At 33.3% G+C, this 17265-nt stretch overlaps 1 protein-coding gene across 1 annotated transcript in view; it reads right to left on the bottom strand.

Moving 5' to 3' along the window:
• The window catches only part of Sse (extra spindle pole bodies like 1, separase), a 29608-nt gene that overhangs the window by 2914 nt on the left and 9429 nt on the right, over nt 1-17265 (bottom strand). Inside the window, exons 8-10 of the mRNA XM_089708832.1 lie at nt 9174-9534; nt 7845-8013; nt 5148-5283 (exon numbers count right to left, since the gene is read on the bottom strand). Coding sequence (XP_089564958.1) covers nt 5148-5283; nt 7845-8013; nt 9174-9534 — 666 coding nt within the window. The remainder of the gene's footprint in view (nt 1-5147; nt 5284-7844; nt 8014-9173; nt 9535-17265) is intronic.

Genomic DNA, 17265 nt, shown 5'->3' with positions numbered 1-17265 from the left:
GTGTTAATCCAAGTTACCCTCTATATGTGTGCTAAATTTCATTGTATTCGGTTCAGTAGTTTTTACGTGAAAGAGTAACAAACATCCATACATCCATACATCCATACATCCATAAATCCTTACAAACTTTCACCTTTATAATAGTATTAAGATTAAGATGAAAGTGAACGTTTTATCAAAATCGGTTCATCCATTTATTTGATATAGGGGTAAAAGTAGGAATAAATAAATGAATTTTATCTGAGGAAAATTCGTATAAGTCAGGAAAATTTTTCCAAGTCCGGAAAATTTCCATACGCCAGGAAAAATTCTATACGTCGGGAAAATTTATACAGATGAGGAAAATTCGTATAAGTCAGGAAAATTTTTCTAAGTCCGGAAAATTTCCATACGCCAGGAAAATTTCTATACGCCAGGAAAATTTCTTTAAGTCGGGAAAATTTAATCAGATGAGGAAAATTCGTATAAGTCAGGAAAATTTTTCTAAGTCCTGAAAATTTCCATACGCCAGGAAAATTTCTATACGTCAGGAAAATTTATATAAGACAGGAAAATTTCTATACGTCAGGAAAAATTTCTATAAGGTGGAAAAGGATAGGTTAGGTTAGGTTAGGAAAATTTTTCTAAGTCCGGAAAATTTCCATACGTCAGGAAAATTTATATAAGCCAGGAAAATTTCTATACGTCAGGAAAATTTTCTATAAGGTGGAAAAGGATAGGTTAGGTTAGGTTAGGTTAGGAAAATTTTTCGAAGTCCGGAAAATTTCCATACGCCAGGAAAATTTCTGTACGTCAGGAAAATTTATATAAGCCAGGAAAATTTCTATACGTCAGGAAAAATTTCTATAAGGTGGAAAAGGATAGGTAAGGTTAGGTTAGGTTAGGTTAGGTTAGGAAAATTTTTCTAAGTCCGGAAAATTTCCATACGCCAGGAAAATTTCTATACGTCAGGAAAATTTATATAAGCCAGGAAAATTTCTATACGTCAGGAAAAATTTATATAAGGTGGAAAAGGATAGGTTAGGTTAGGAAAACTTGTCTAAGTCTGGAAATTTTCCATACGCCAGGAAAATTTCTATACGTCCGGAAAATTTATATAAGCCAGGAAAATTTCTATACGTCAGGAAAAATTTCTATAAGGTGGAAAAGGATAGGTTAGGTTAAGAAAATTTTTCTAAGTCTGGAAAATTTCCATACGCCAGGAAAATTTCTATACGTCAGGAAAATTTATATAAGCCAGGAAAATTTCTATACGTCAGGAAAATTTTCTATAAGGTGGAAAAGGATAGGTTAGGTTAGGTTAGGAAAATTTTTCTAAGTCCGGAAAATTTCCATACGCCAGGAAAATTTCTATACGTCCGGAAAATTTATATAAGCCAGGAAAATTTCTATACGTCAGGAAAAATTTCTATAAGGTGGAAAAGGATAGGTTAGGTTAGGTTAGGTTAGGTTAGGTTAGGTTAGGTTAGGTTAGGTTAGGTTAGGAAAATTTTTGTAAGTCCGGAAAAATTTTCCTAACCTAACCTAACCTAACCTATCCTTTTCCACCTTATAGAAATTTTTCCTGACGTATAGAAATTTTCCTGGCTTATATAAATTTTCCGGACGTATAGAAATTTTCCTGGCGTATGGGAATTTTCCGGACTTACAAAAATTTTCCTAACCTAACCTAACCTAACCTAACCTATCCTTTTCCACCTTATAGAAATTTTTCCTGACGTATAGAAATTTTCCTGGCTTATATAAATTTTCCTGACGTATAGAAATTTTCCTGGTGTATGGAAATTTTCCGGACTTAGAAAAATTTTCCTTACCTAACCTAACCTAACCTATCCTTTTCCACCTTATAGAAATTTTTCCTGACGTATAGAAATTTTCCTGGCTTATATAAATTTTCCGGACGTATAGAAATTTTCCTGGCGTATGGAAATTTTCCGGACTTAGAAAAATTTTCCTAACCTAACCTAACCTATCCTTTTCCACCTTATAGAAAATTTTCCTGACGTATAGAAATTTTCCTGGCTTATATAAATTTTCCTGACGTATAGAAATTTTCCTGGCGTATGGAAATTTTCCAGACTTAGAAAAATTTTCTTAACCTAACCTATCCTTTTCCACCTTATAGAAATTTTTCCTGACGTATAGAAATTTTCCTGGCTTATAAATTTTCCTGACGTATAGAAATATTCCTGGCGTATGGAAATTTTCCGGACTTCGAAAAATTTTCCTAACCTAACCTAACCTAACCTATCCTTTTCCACCTTATAGAAAATTTTCCTGACATATAGAAATTTTCCTGGCGTATGGAAATTTTCCGGACTTAGAAAAATTTTCCTAACCTAACCTAACCTATCCTTTTCCACCTTATAGAAATTTTTCCTGACGTATAGAAATTTTCCTGGCTTATATAAATTTTCCTGACGTATAGAAATTTTCCTGACGTATAGAAATTTTCCTGGCGTATGGAAATTTTCAGGACTTAGAAAAATTTTCCTGACTTATACGAATTTTCCTCATGTTTAAATTTTCCCGACTTAAAGAAATTATCCTGGAGTATAAAAATTTTCCTGGAGTATGGAAATTTTCCGGACTTAGAAAAATTTTCCTAACCTAACCTAACCTAACCTATCCTTTTCCACCTTATAGAAATTTTTCCTGACGTATAGAAATTTTCCTGGCTTATATAAATTTTCCTGACGTATAGAAATTTTCCTGACGTATAGAAATTTTCCTGGCGTATGGAAATTTTCCGGACTTAGAAAAATTTTCCTGACTTATACGAATTTTCCTCATCTGTTTAAATTTTCCCGACTTAAAGAAATTTTCTTGGCGTATAGAAATTTTCCTGGCGTATGGAAATTTTCCGGACTTAGAAAAATTTTCCTGACTTATACGAATTTTCCTCATCTGTATAAATTTTCCCGACGTATAGAATTTTTCCTGGCGTATGGAAATTTTCCGGACTTGGAAAAATTTTCCTGACTTATACGAATTTTCCTCAGATAAAATTCATTTATTTATTCCTACTTTTTCCCCTATATCAAATAAATGGATGAACCGATTTTGATAAAACGTTCACTTTCATCTTAATCTTAATACTATTATAAAGGCGAAAGTTTGTAAGGATTTATGGATGTATGGATGTTTGTTACTCTTTCACGTAAAAACTACTGAACCGATTACAATGAAATTTAGCACACATATAGAGGGTAACTTGGATTAACATATAGGATAGGTTTTATCCCGGAAATCCCACGGGAACGGGAACTATGCGGGTTTTCCTTTGAAAACGCGGGCGAAGCCGCGGGCGGAAATCTAGTTTAATATATATGACTTAGATTCGACAACTTTAATTTTTTTCATTCCCACTTTTACCCCTATAGGTAGGTATAATAAATGGATGAACCGATTTTGATACACTTTATCTAAGAACCAGCGTCGGAAAATATGCTGCCTAACAAAAAACCGCATCTAATTCGGATTACCTTTTAGCGAGCTACGGTGGAACAAACAGATACACACACACAGACACACATAGCAGTCAAACACTTATCACTCATCTTTTTGCGTCGGGGCTTAAAAATATATGTAATACGACATAATTTAAAGGACATTTTATGTATAAAATTTACCTAAAAATAAGCATAATTTTAATTTGCCCCTCCCCCCCTACTACCTCAGCTTACCCCCTCACCCCCACCCCCACCACCAGAAATAACTGTAGCGGATAACTTACGTTTTATCGTACACTGTATAATAGTGTACCATAGAATGCCTTAGCAAATGTTCGCCGTGAATACTTAAATGGTCATAACTTTTTTATTTATAAACCGATTGACATGAAATAAACACTAAATGTTAAATGAAGATTACCAAAATATATTAGTGAAAACCGCATTTAAATCGGATAAGCCGTTTCTGAGATTAGCGTGTTCAAACATACAGACAAACAGACAAACGGACAAACAGACAAACAGACAAAAAAAATTTTAACGACAGTTTTGGGTTTGGGATCGATTTAGTAATAACCCCTGCTAAATTTTTTTTACATATTTTCATGTACAGACACCACTTTTCTAGAATTTTATTATATGTATTGATGATTTATTTTAAATGTTTATTTCTATTTTTTTTTCAACGTTGTCCTTTCTTTGTACGTTAAATTATTTAAATAAAGAAATTGTTATTATTCTTGCTTGTGATCGCAGCGGTTTTATCGTCATTTCGAAGATTTTGAAGACAAAATCCTAAAAATTAATCATCAACACAAATAATTTGACAACCAATTTGATAGTTGTCAAATAAAGTTGCCACATGAAAATCTTTTATTTTTTAAATATAAATATGCCATCAGATTCTGGTAGACTTATACATATTTTAAGTTGTTGTAGTAACAAACTATTTGTATGTTAACTATTGTGAAAACTTTAAAATAAAAACTTTGAATTTACAGAGAAACAAATTGGTTTTCTTGAAAATCCTCAATAATATATTTTATATATATGTATATCATAAAGCGACTATAAAATATGTATAGTCAAAAACATCTTCAACATTTTTGAATTGGTACTAAACAGAATTTGAAAAACCTACCTCTCGTCGCGAGGAAATCTATGAAACTTTATGTCCTTGGATTTAAATGTAGATTTGCATCCATAAACACAACAGTTTGTGCCCTCCATTATAGAATACGTAAGCATAAATTATTAGACAAAAAAACTCCGAAGCGTCTGCCCTTCGCGATAGTTAATGCAAACTCAGCGTGATTGCATTAAGCGGCCCGCGTCGCCCGACCCCCCGCCAGTTCCCCTCCGTTTCTCTGTGCAAGTACATTCGTCGTCATACTGTAGGAAATATGGAAATACTGTGCTAATATTATAAATGCGAAAGTAACTCTGTCTGTTTGTCTGTTACTCAATCACGCCTAAACTACTGACCCAATTTGCATGAAATTTGGTATGGAGATATTTATCAAAATATCTTTCTTATGCGGGTATCAACCCGAGAAAGGACATAGGCTACCTTTTATTGCGAAATAATATGTACCACGGGCGAAGCCGGGGCGGACCTCTAGTACTTATATATGTTTGTAACTACCCGGCCTCCCGTGTAATTTTTTAATCTATATAAATAACAAATACACATACAGGAACACATCGGCCTCAGCCAAGTACTGGTGGCGCTCGAGCGACGTTGCCGGCTCGCCCGTGCGGCCTTGCCAGCCCGCGCACCAGTACGACAGGAACGACTTCATGCGCAGCTCCATGCGGGACAGGTCCTTGTCTGAGAAAGAAATTTTAATAAATTATGTGTATGAATTAATGAATATACAGGGTGTCCCAAAAAGTAGTGATATACTGAAGCTGGGAGGTAGAGGACTTAGAGGGCTATCCGAATCACCCCCATGTGTGTTATGCGATTTTTCGTATTTTCGGAGTTATTACATTTTTTTCAATTTTTCATCTATCGCCGAGTACGATGAGATTTTTATTTATGGTGACGTGAATTATTGCGCTAGATGCTTGTTTTTTTTTGTGTGCTAAGCTGAAAGATAGGCCAATTCAGTATGGTAACATTTACTATCGTTAGATCTTCGAATGGAATAAAAAAAAGAATTAAATGCTATGAAAGATAAAATTACCCAGTATGTTCATAACTTCAAGGGCCCATAAAAAAATAAAATCACATAAAAAAGGTTTTCCATTTGGCTTTTAAAAACTTGCTCTATCGATCAGGTAGCTACCCTAAAAATTTCATTTTATTATTCTGAAGGCTTCAATCGAAAAATTGAAATCTAAATGTGGTAAGTGCAAAATTTTTATTAACATGATGATTATTAAAACCAATAAATAGGTGTTTAAAAATGAATTTTTTTAAATAGCCCCGCTGTTGCTCAATGCAAGTGCGACATCACCGTAAAAAGTTGTCTTTTTAATTTCTGAATGCTCTTTTATCATTTTTAATGGTTTCTTCTGCTACTATGAATTTCCGGGTTATTTCGTCCAAATTGTGGCAGTCTCTCGTCTTTGTAGTATCCCCACGTAAAATTCAATAGGGTTTATGTCCGGAGACCGTGGAGGCCAGGCTAAAGGGCAAAAATACCCTGAAAGATGGATTGGTCGTTGCAGCCTGCGCATGCGCCGGTGACGCCTGCTTTAAAGCCTGGCCTCCACGGTCCCTCGAATAAACCCCATTGATTTTTTTTCAATGGGGATACTAAAAAGACCTCGGCTACTTGAGAGAATGCCCCAATTTGGACGAAATAACCCGGAAATTCATAGTAGCAGAAGAAACCATTAAAAATGATAAAAAAGCATTCAGACATTTAAAAGACAACTTTTTACGGTGATGTCGCACTTGCACTGAGCAACAGCGGGGCTATTTAAAAAAATTCTGGTAATTAAACACCTATTTATTGGTTTTAATGATCATCATGTTAATAAAAATTTTGCACTTACCACATTTAGATTTCAATTTTTCGATTGAAGCCTTCAGAATAATAAAATGAAATTTTTATGGTGGCTACCTGATCGATAGAGCAAGTTTTTAAAAGCCAAATGGAAAACCTTTTTTATGTGATTTTATTTTTTTATGGGCCCTTGAAGTTATGAACATACTGGGTAATTTTATCTTTCTTGGCATTTAATTCTTTTTTTTATTCCATTCGAAGATCTAACGATAGTAAATGTTACCATACTGAATTGGCCTATCTTTCAGCTTAGCACACAAAAAAAAATCAAGCATCTAGCGCAATAATTCACGTCACCATAAATAAAAATCTCATCGTACTCGGCGATAGATGAAAAATTGAAAAAAATGTAATAACTCCGAAAATACGAAAAATCGCATAACACACATGGGGGTGATTCGGATAGCCCTCTTGGTCCTCTACCTCCCAGCTTCCGTTCATCACTACTTTTTGGGACACCCTGTATAGGAAGACTTATATTGAGTTAAAAAAAATTGGTTGTTTGTAAAGTAGGTTTACGATCGAGATATTTACGTGATAACATAATGCAGTGGCAGCGCTCGAGATGAGACGGGAGATCGGTCCGTCTCTCTCTCGTTATACCTGCGATCGCGCTCGTGAGGTTTTGGTGTGACACAAGTTTCTGAACATGTCACCCGACTAAAACGATTTTAAAAACGTTATCACGTCAAAAAGAACGTGTGTGCCGAGCACACGTGTCATAAGTGAAACTTCTTTAGCAAGATTCAAAGAGTTACATTTAGAAATTAAAGACTTTTTAACGGATTTTAAACGCGATTTAATCATTATATTATTTTCCCGACGTTTCGAACACTTTACAGCGAGCGTGGTCACGCGGAGTCTCCCCGTTTAAAATCCGTTAAAGTCTTTAATTTCTAAGATTCAAAGATACAAAAATCGTCGCCCTCCATGACGTGACGGTATTGCCATGACGCGACCTTGAAGTTTTACTCTCAACGAGCCTAAAGAAGTTTCACTTCAAAAATGATAGTTTTGGATTTGCTTTTTTTACTTTTGATCCCTGGGATATGATTAAAAGTTTGCTGTCTATTTTCTGACGTCATTTTTATTTAAAAAAGATAAAAAAAAACGAAAATGTGGTAACTACTTTGTAATATTAATAAATTTTTTTCAATACTTGAAAATATTTAAAATTTCGTACTCTGAGCTTAACATGTTAAAAAAAAACCTTTAAACATTTACTATTCCTAATAGCTATACTTGTATGAAGTAGGGGCAAAAGCAAAAAACATAAACTAAATAAATAAGTAAACAAAAACTAACATGTCAAACAAAAATTGTCTGTATGTCTGTCTGCATCTTGACTTAAATATTTTAAACTTCAAAACCTTACCCGGATTAATAATATATCGTCCAACTTCCGATTTTGCCTCAAAATACCCATCGACGATTCTGTTTTGATGTATTTTGTATAACATGTACAAAAAGTGAATATTTTCCATTCTCGTGACAGGCTGCAGGTTCAATACCGGTAGACTCTCCCAGGGAAATGTGTCTAGCATCTGAAATATGTTTCATTTTATATTTTACTAGCGGTCCGCCCCGGCTTCGCCCGTGGTACATATTTCGTAATAAAAGGTAGCCTATGTTCTTTCTCAGGGTCTAAAGATTTTATTAAATTTCATCAAAATCGGTCCAGTAGTTTATGCGTGAAAACCATACATACATACATACAAACCTTTCCTCTTTATAATATTAGTATAGATATATAAGTAATAATGTATTAAAGATAAAGTGTATAAAGATTTTTTTATTTAGAATATGTTAGGAAAAAAAAGTACTATTCGAATTGGATTTTAGGATTACTATATAATTTGAGGTGTGTTCAGTTAAAAACGTTAAAAAACATTTCATCATCTTTAAATCTGGAAAACAATATTAAAAAATTGAATTTAAAATAATTTCCGAATATCATACGAAAAGGGTTTCTCAACCATTTCATGAAAAATCGTATTTTTTTTAATACTTAAACATAAAATTGTCTGTAAAGTCCGTTTACTGACGATAGTTGAACGTGACAACGTCCGATTGTGCCTCTTTGTCGCTCGTTCCGCGCTCTCGCTTGCACTTCAAGCCTTACATGGAACGCCTCAGAGCGAGGTAACGCCGCATGAGTCATGTTTTTTCGTGCGTGCAGCCGGCTCTATCGAATTATAAGACGTTGTCACGTCAAAAATATGTATTAAAGGAATCAAAATTGTATATTTATTTACAACGTCTTACATTTGAATTATTTGAATTTAGGGTTTGTTCAGTTATAAACGTTATAAAACATTTCATCATCTTTAAATCTGGAAAACAATATTAAAAAATTGAATCTATACTAATATTATAAAGCTGAAGAGTTTGTTTGAACGCGCTAATCTCGGGAACTACTGGTCCGATTTGAAAAATTCTTTCGGTGTTAGATAGCTCATTTATCGAGGAAGGCTATAGGCTATATATCATCACGCTACGACCAACATGAGTGGAGCCACGCGGGTGAAACCGCGCGGAGCAGCTAGTTTCAAATAATTTCCGAATATCATACGAAAAGGGTTTCCCAACCTGTATCTCAACCATTTCATGAAAAATCGTATTTTTTTGAATACTTAAACATAAAAAAAAACAATTTTAAATACCTACATAATTAATTAATAACAATACAAAATATAATACATACTTCGTCCACGATCAATATAACAGGATGTCGTTTCGCCTTCCTCAACGCCGCCCAGTCATCATTTTCCTTAATTTGCGTCGCAACATGTGAAAACGCCCTTATTCCATCCACCAAACTAAACTTGTGCATCTCTTCGAAACATTTCGACAAACATTTCAAACACAATTCGTTCGAAAATCGAAATTCCTTGGAACATTTTTCGCATTCGTTCGAATTTTGAATCGATTTTATTTCGTCAATGTTGCCATATTCCGTTAGGATTTTCCTGATGCACGATTTTATTTGCTGCATTTGTAGCGATGGGCAGGAATCCATTAAGTTGTATAGGAGTATCTTTTGCTTTGTGTTCAGTTTTAAAAATCTGAAATAATATTCCTACAAATATTATAAATGCGAAAATTTGTGAGGATGTTTGTATGTTACTCTTTCACGAAAAAACTACTGGACGGATATGATTGAAACTTTAAAGTGCAAATCAGAATAACACAAACAGCTATAAGCTATAGGTTCGTCAGAGGGTGAAACATGTAGTATATATTATTGTGTTACTTGCACCCAACTGTTTTAATCAGCCATTAGCCTAGGCTCTTTATTAAACGGCGCATCTTTACAACAACGACTTTGTTGTAAGGATGCGTCGTTTCACTCTGTCCTGTATTTGATCTATAAAATCTTAGTTTTAAAGACTGCTAACTAACTTAGATCTACGCAATAGATTTTGATGCAGTTTTTTTTTAATTCATATCAAGTTCAAGAAGGTTTATGTATACTAAATGTTATGTGTTAGATATCTAGTAAAATAAAAAATGTGTGCGTGTACTAGTGTACACACGTAAGAAGTGAAACTTCTTTATGACCTTATTTTTCAAAAAATAATCCTATTACTATATTTATATTATTATAAAGGCGAAAGTTTGTATGGATGTTTGTTACTCTTTCACGTAAAAACTACTGCCCCCCTAGTCAAGTGGCTTTCTGTTAGCGTAGCGTTCAATAGAATAGACTACGAATGTATGAGATTGACGTAGGCTGTAGATAAACGTATACCTATATTAAGAAGAGCTGGAACGTCAACACATTTACACATTGCACATGTTAGGCCGGGAGATACTGACACAAAATTTCGGGTCATTTGTAACAGGATGGCGGTCTAGAGGGGTCTTAGTACGCAATGACAATTTCGGTCTTGACAGAATACCAGCGCTGTAGTCGCAGCTTGCTGCGATTATGGCAGAAAGCTGAGTCAAGACCCTTTTCTGGAAATGCAGTGCACACACAGTACCAGATTCTCAACAAACATGGCGTCTAATTTATGTCTAATTTTATTATGTATCGTACTTTCTTTCTTCTTTTTTTTTGTGTTTTCTTCTTGTGTGTGTACCTTTTCCTAGAAATAAATGTTTTTTCTTTCTTTCTTTCTTTCAATGACAAAAAGAAAAATGATGGTCAGAACGCTGGTACCGGTGGACTAGTCGCGTGGGCGTTAGTCACACTCGTCGGATAAATAGCGAAAGTCTAACGATTTGTAACACAAAAATTTTAGAATTTACTTTTGCACAGTTAACCATCGTCGTGCAGCCATTTACTAAAATCGCCATGCCATACTTTTCGGACGATTCCAAATAGTCGCCATACCGCGGAAAATCTGCAAATTTTTGAATTTTTTTTTCTCGCCAAACGATGTGTACCACCCTACATTTTTTTTTCAACAACTCCTGAATGATTATAAATAGAAGTGTGATAATGCCATACCTGTGGGAGGTGGCGAATGTGTATAAGATTTTTTTCTTATTGTAAGATTTTATTCGTAGTTACACCGGAGAAGTATGGCATGACACTACCGCCTACATCTTTTTTATGGGCTATCGGTAAATTCTAAAATTTTTGTGTTACAAATCGTTTGACTTTCGCTATTTATCCGACGAGTTCGACTTACGCCCACGCGACTAGTCCATCGGTACCAGCGTTCTGACCATCATTTTTCTTTTTTGTCATTGCGTAACCCCTGTAGAACCGCCATTCTGTTACAAATGACCCGAAATTTTGTGTCAGTATCTCCCGGCCTATGTGTAGCTTTTATTTTGCAATTGTTTATAAATACAGGGTGATGTAATTGGTGTAGTACGAATATCTAAAAATCTATGAAGAATTTTGTGATACAGTAAACGGAAGAATTATAGACTATTTTACAATATTTAATAAAATCATTTAATTTTTTGTTCATTTTCATTAGAAATGTCAATTTTTCTCACCAATGTGGAAATTTGGATGATAAGGATCTTGTTAGAAAAATATGGAATAACATATGGAATATTAGTCAGTTCAATAAAGAAACGAATCTTCAATGGCGGCCAAAGCTGACTTTGACAGATGGTAGGATCAGCAAAAAAGAAAATAAAAATAACGTAAATTGATAATTATTTTATTAATTATTTCAAATTGTTTGTTGACAAACTTTTTTGTTATTGTATTTGTGTATTTATATGAATTATCATATTTACGTATACAGAATGTAATAAAATCCCCATAATACTTGTAATTAGCCCATAAAACTGAACAACTTTTCCCAAAGAACATATTTTGTCAAATTCCAATAAAACATTATTTACTTTCGCAAATGCATAATTGTCATTGTAAATTTATGATAAAAACTATTATAGGGAAAATCAAATACATTTTAGTGATTTTATTTTTCCCTTTTTTTTTGCATACCGTACGGCCGTGTGTGAGCGAGAGGGAATGATAAGCGCCGCCATTGAAGATTCGTTTCTTTAAAGAACTGACTAATAACTACAAATATAATATTTCTTAGATATCTTTACTCGACCAAAGTCAGGACAAGACTGCTCCGCAACTGCAGAAGACGTCCGTTATTTAAATCATTATCAAAACAACCATCCGTGTGTTGGGAGTGAGCGTACACGTGTTATTTGTATTGTTTTTATGACCTGAAATTTAATTATTATTTGATAATTGAATTATTATTAATACTTTTATCCAATTGATTATTATTAGAATAAATAATTAAGTTCATCAATTGATTTACTTTTAAATTATAATTTTACAGGTAAATTATGAGAGCTTTCATAATTATATTTGCATATATATTTATCTACAACGCACCATTTTACAATTCAAGTCTAAAATGAAACTAGAGTCGCATTTATTTTTGAACATACTGTAAGTAAAATTGCATAAGTGTGAGTACTGTGAACATGCCAGCTTTCCTTAATTGACCGATATCTACAGGTTACGTCAATCTCATACATTCGTAGTCTATTCTATTGAACGCTACGCTAACAGAAAGCCACTTGACTAGGGGGGCTGAACCGATTACAATGAAATTTAGCACACATATAGAAGGTAACTTGGATTAACACATAGGGTAGGTTTTATCCCGGAAATCCCACGGGAACGGGAACTATGCGGGTTTTCCTTTGAAAACGCGAGCGAAGCCGCGGGCGGAAATCTAGTTTACTATATGCAACTTTACAGAAATACGTCGAATCAAAGATGGCGCGTAACGGAAAAATGTCACGCGTAACGAAAAAATGTTACACTAATTTTTTTTCCAACCCCTAAAAAAAATTGAGTATTTGAATTATTTTTTTTTTTTGTGATAAATGGAAAGATTATATATTAGTTTTATAACAAAACTGTTTTTATTTTTATTTTTTTTGCAATAATTCAAAAGTTATTTCAAAATAAAAATTAGTCTTTGAATCCAGTACCGAAAACACGCCGACAACTCCCGAAGCGTCACCCAAGCGCGTGTGACGTCATAATGTTAGTTTTCACTCATTGCAGTTGATAGAAAATTAAATATAGTTTGAAAAACTAAACAGGATAAAAAGATAAATTCATGAAATTATTGTATTGTTACCGGGTTTTTATAAGTATACAAAATTTAAATTAAATCCGTCGGTTTATAGTGGGTCTAAATCGAATCGAAAGGAGAATTGGTTACATACAAACATATGTTTTAAGCTGATCCTGGCGATCCTTATCAGGATAAATTTATGATATTATTGTATTGTTATCGGACCTTGATAAGTGTTCAAAATTTGAACAAAATCCGTCGGTTTTAAGGTTGATGTTCCGACCGTCCCTCCATACATTTTTGATTACCTCTAAACACTTAACACAGACACTATTTCTTTAAAACTAATCATTTTATCACTTCTCTATAATGAAATGTGTGCGCGTTCGACCTTTTTAATCAATAATTTACAATATTTACTTAGAAAAACAACAGTAAAATACCGGAAAAATTTGACACTTCTACAGTAGTGTGCGTGACTTTTGCCAAGCGAAACACGACATAAAGCACGACATCTAGCGCATAGACTATATACTTATTACAGATCTAGCGCGTCAATGTCTAAACGAAAGGCGATGTTTAGACATTGACGCGCTAGATGTCGTGCATTCGCGTTCGTTATCTTATGCATAATGAGCATAATTCTAATAAATCAAAGTTCTGTGTAAAAATTGAGTAATTTCATTTCCAATCGTTCAAAGAAAATAATAATAAAATAAAATAAAACTAATGACCTTAGAAACTATGTTTTTTTTTATTTATTACTCATTATTGTTCGTCCGTCGTAGGTCTGTAAACTGTATTGTACACTGAAGGTAAATGGTACTGTAGGTACTTTAGTTCGGCGTCGTCGCTCGTCGGCTTGATATAAAATTACATTCTTGATTTCATTGACACGCGCTATGATTTGCGCGCGGAATTTCTTGTGTTGTGAATTTATTTTTGTATGCTATGCATTTTAATTGATTCAAATTGCAATGTTTCTCTAGTATGCATTTGAGACTATATTGTAAATTGTAATAATTGATCGTGGGTATAGTAATTAATTATTCTAATAACGCAATTAGTAATATATGTATTTTCGGTGGGATTCAAAACAAAAAATTGGCCCGTGATTTTTATGAAATTTCACCACATTGCAAATCACATCAATCATAGTTCATACACATGTATGACGAAAGTGATTAGTATTGTGGCTAACATTGACTCATCAGTTCATCACTGAAACCAGTGATAAATCAGTACCTATATCATATTGTGTTTGAATATTTTTAAACAATGATATAAGTATACAATTATTATAAATCGGTAAACTATCAAAGTAATCACAAACTTGCAAACATTGGTAAAATGTCCAGTAGTTTATGAGCCTATTCATTACAATCAAACAAACAAACAAAGTTTTCCTCTTTATAATATTAGTGTAGAGTTGTAGACAAACACTATGAATACGATCACGAATGCAAATTCGGGGATTTTCTAATTATTGCTAAATAATAATTGAATTCGTTTTGAAATACTCTATAATTTTTAGTGTATAAATAGACATTTATAATGTGGTGCTCATTTTTTTTGTACTGCTAACGCTATTGTAGGTACCTATTTTCGTTGTTTTATTTCAAGTGAACACGGCCATACAATTTTGTCACGAGCCGCCTATGATTGTAGGTACTTTTGTTAGGCTCCTTCGTCGTCCGCGTCGGCTCGAAAGTTCTTGATTTCATTGTCACGCGCTATGATTTGCGCGCGGATTTTCTTGTGTTGTGAATTTATTTTTGTATTATTATTATTTTTTATTTTTTTTTTTATTTTATTGATTCAAATAAAATATTTCACTAGTATGCATTTGAGACTATATTGTATTATGTATAATTTATCGTAGGTATAGTTATTCTTATAACGCAGTTATATTTTCGGTGGGACAATTTGACCCGTGATTTTTCTGAAATATCACCACGTTGCAAATCACATCAATCATACACACGTATGACGAAAGTATAGTGGCTATAATTGACTCATCAGTTCATCACTGAAACCAGTGATAAATCAGTATATCATATTTTATTGTGTTTGAATATTTTTTAAACAACGATATATACAATATTATTATAAATCGGTAAACTACCAAAGTACTTCCGAATTTTCAGACAGACAAACAAGTAGTTTGAACACGCAGTTTTCTTATACTAGTAGCAAAAATCAAAACCATAATATTATGTTTACCTACTATATTTTACTAAAAGTCGAGTGCGTCGAAATCGTAAATAATAATATGTTTTTCACCTTCCTGGTTATTTTCCCATAGTAAATAGTGTTTTAGGTTTGTTGTTGTAGGTAGGAATAATAATAATTATTCTTACATGTTGGTTATGAAATGTATATTGAAATAATTTACTTTTACAAATCATTAGTGATATTAGTTTTGAGTGAAAATGCTTGGATCAGCATAATATTATATGGTACTTCAAATACATGTTTTGATAAAAAAAACAATAGTGTAATAAAATAAAACTGCGTTTTATTGTAATCAATGTTGACAATTTTAAATTCCAAAATTATTGATCAATAAAATAGTTTACACCAACAAATATAACTTTTATTTTTATAACAATCGTTCATAATATAAACCGTAGCAGGTGGCGTTTTGAAGTTCTGTCTACTCATACAGAAAAATGGAAAACTTGTTTTTTTTGTAAACAATTTATTACTCATGTTGTTTGGCAACTCGAAGCGTGGTCACGTGGTCGTCCGTCGTAGGTACTTTTGTTCGGCGTCGCGTCGCGCGTCGTCCGCGTCGGCTTGATATAAAACATTCTTGATTTCATTGACACGCGCTATGATTTGCGCGCGGAATTTCTTGTGTTGTGAATTTATTTTTGTATGCTATGCATTTTAATTGAATCAAATTGCAATATTTCTCTAGTATGCATTTGAGACTATATTGTAATAATTGATCGTGGGTAGGTATAGTAATTAGGTAATTATTCTAATAACGCAATTATATTTTCGGTGGGATTCAAAACAAAAAATTGGCCCGTGATTTTTATGAAATTTCACCACATTGCAAATTATATATTATACAATTACAATTACAATTATTATAAATCGGTAAACTATCAAAGTAATTACAAACTTGCAAAATATGCTTTTCCGAATTTTCAGACAGACACACAATTTTATTAGTTTGTTTTAGCAAAGTAGGTACCTATACCTATACGCTTACGTCGCGCGTCGCGTCGTCGAAAACGGTGCGCCCAGAAACAAACATACCTAATTCAGTTACAATCCTTTTTTTGTTCCGTAATTTATTGTATTTATTCTAATACGATTTTTTTTATTCGTCGGCCAGTTCTACTAGGTATAAAAAGATAAAATTGAAATATAATTATTGTAGCGACAGCCATATTATGTTACTATGTTTTCGTAAATATGTTTTTCACCTTCCTGGTTATTTTCACATAATCTTATCTTCTTATATATAAAAATGAATCGCAAAATGTGTTGGTAAGCGCATAACTCGAGAACGGCTGAACCGATTTCGATCATTCTTTTTTTATTATATTCCTTGAAGTACGAGGATGGTTTTTATGTAGAGAAAACGTAAATATTATGTACCACGGGCGAAGCCGGGGCGGACCGCTAGTATATATATATAAATGAATCGCAAAATGTGTTGGTAAGCGCATAACTCGAGAACGGCTGAACCGATTTCGATATTTCTTTTTTTATTATATTCCTTGAAGTACGAGGATGGTTCTTATGTAGAGAAAACGTAAACATGTACCACGGGCGAAGCCGGGGCGGACCGCTAGTCTTATATATAAAAATGAATCGCAAAATGTGTTGGTAAGCGCATAACTCGAGAACGGCTGAACCGATTTCGATAATTCTTTTTTTATTATATTCCTTGAAGTACGAGGATGGTTCTTATAGCTAGAGAGCTAGTTAGTTTAGTTTTAGTGCAGTGGCAGTGTAAATGTTGTTGTTGAGGTTATGTAAATTTAACACTTTAGTTAACTACCAAGATATAAAGAAATGAGGATAGGACACAATAACTATTGGTTGAGGTATTTATAAACTCATAATATACTTTTAAAAAAATCACGTTTTAATAAATTTCTAGAATTAAATTAGAACAGCTGATTCAAAATAGCCTAAAAAATCTTAATAATAATAATTACGCTTCACAGCAAGAAGAAATGTACCATATGTACCCGCACAAAGTCGATATTGTGTTGCCTACCGTTCGACTCAATGGCTAGGGTTGTAACT

Source organism: Colias philodice, chromosome 21, assembly GCF_061535455.1.
Source record: "Colias philodice isolate Cphi_HAF_F1 chromosome 21, ilColPhil1 Martin Lab GWU primary, whole genome shotgun sequence".
NCBI lineage: Eukaryota > Metazoa > Arthropoda > Insecta > Lepidoptera > Pieridae > Colias > Colias philodice.
The sequence above is the reverse complement of the archived record's forward strand: the minus strand, read 5'-3'. Positions and strand labels throughout refer to the sequence as shown.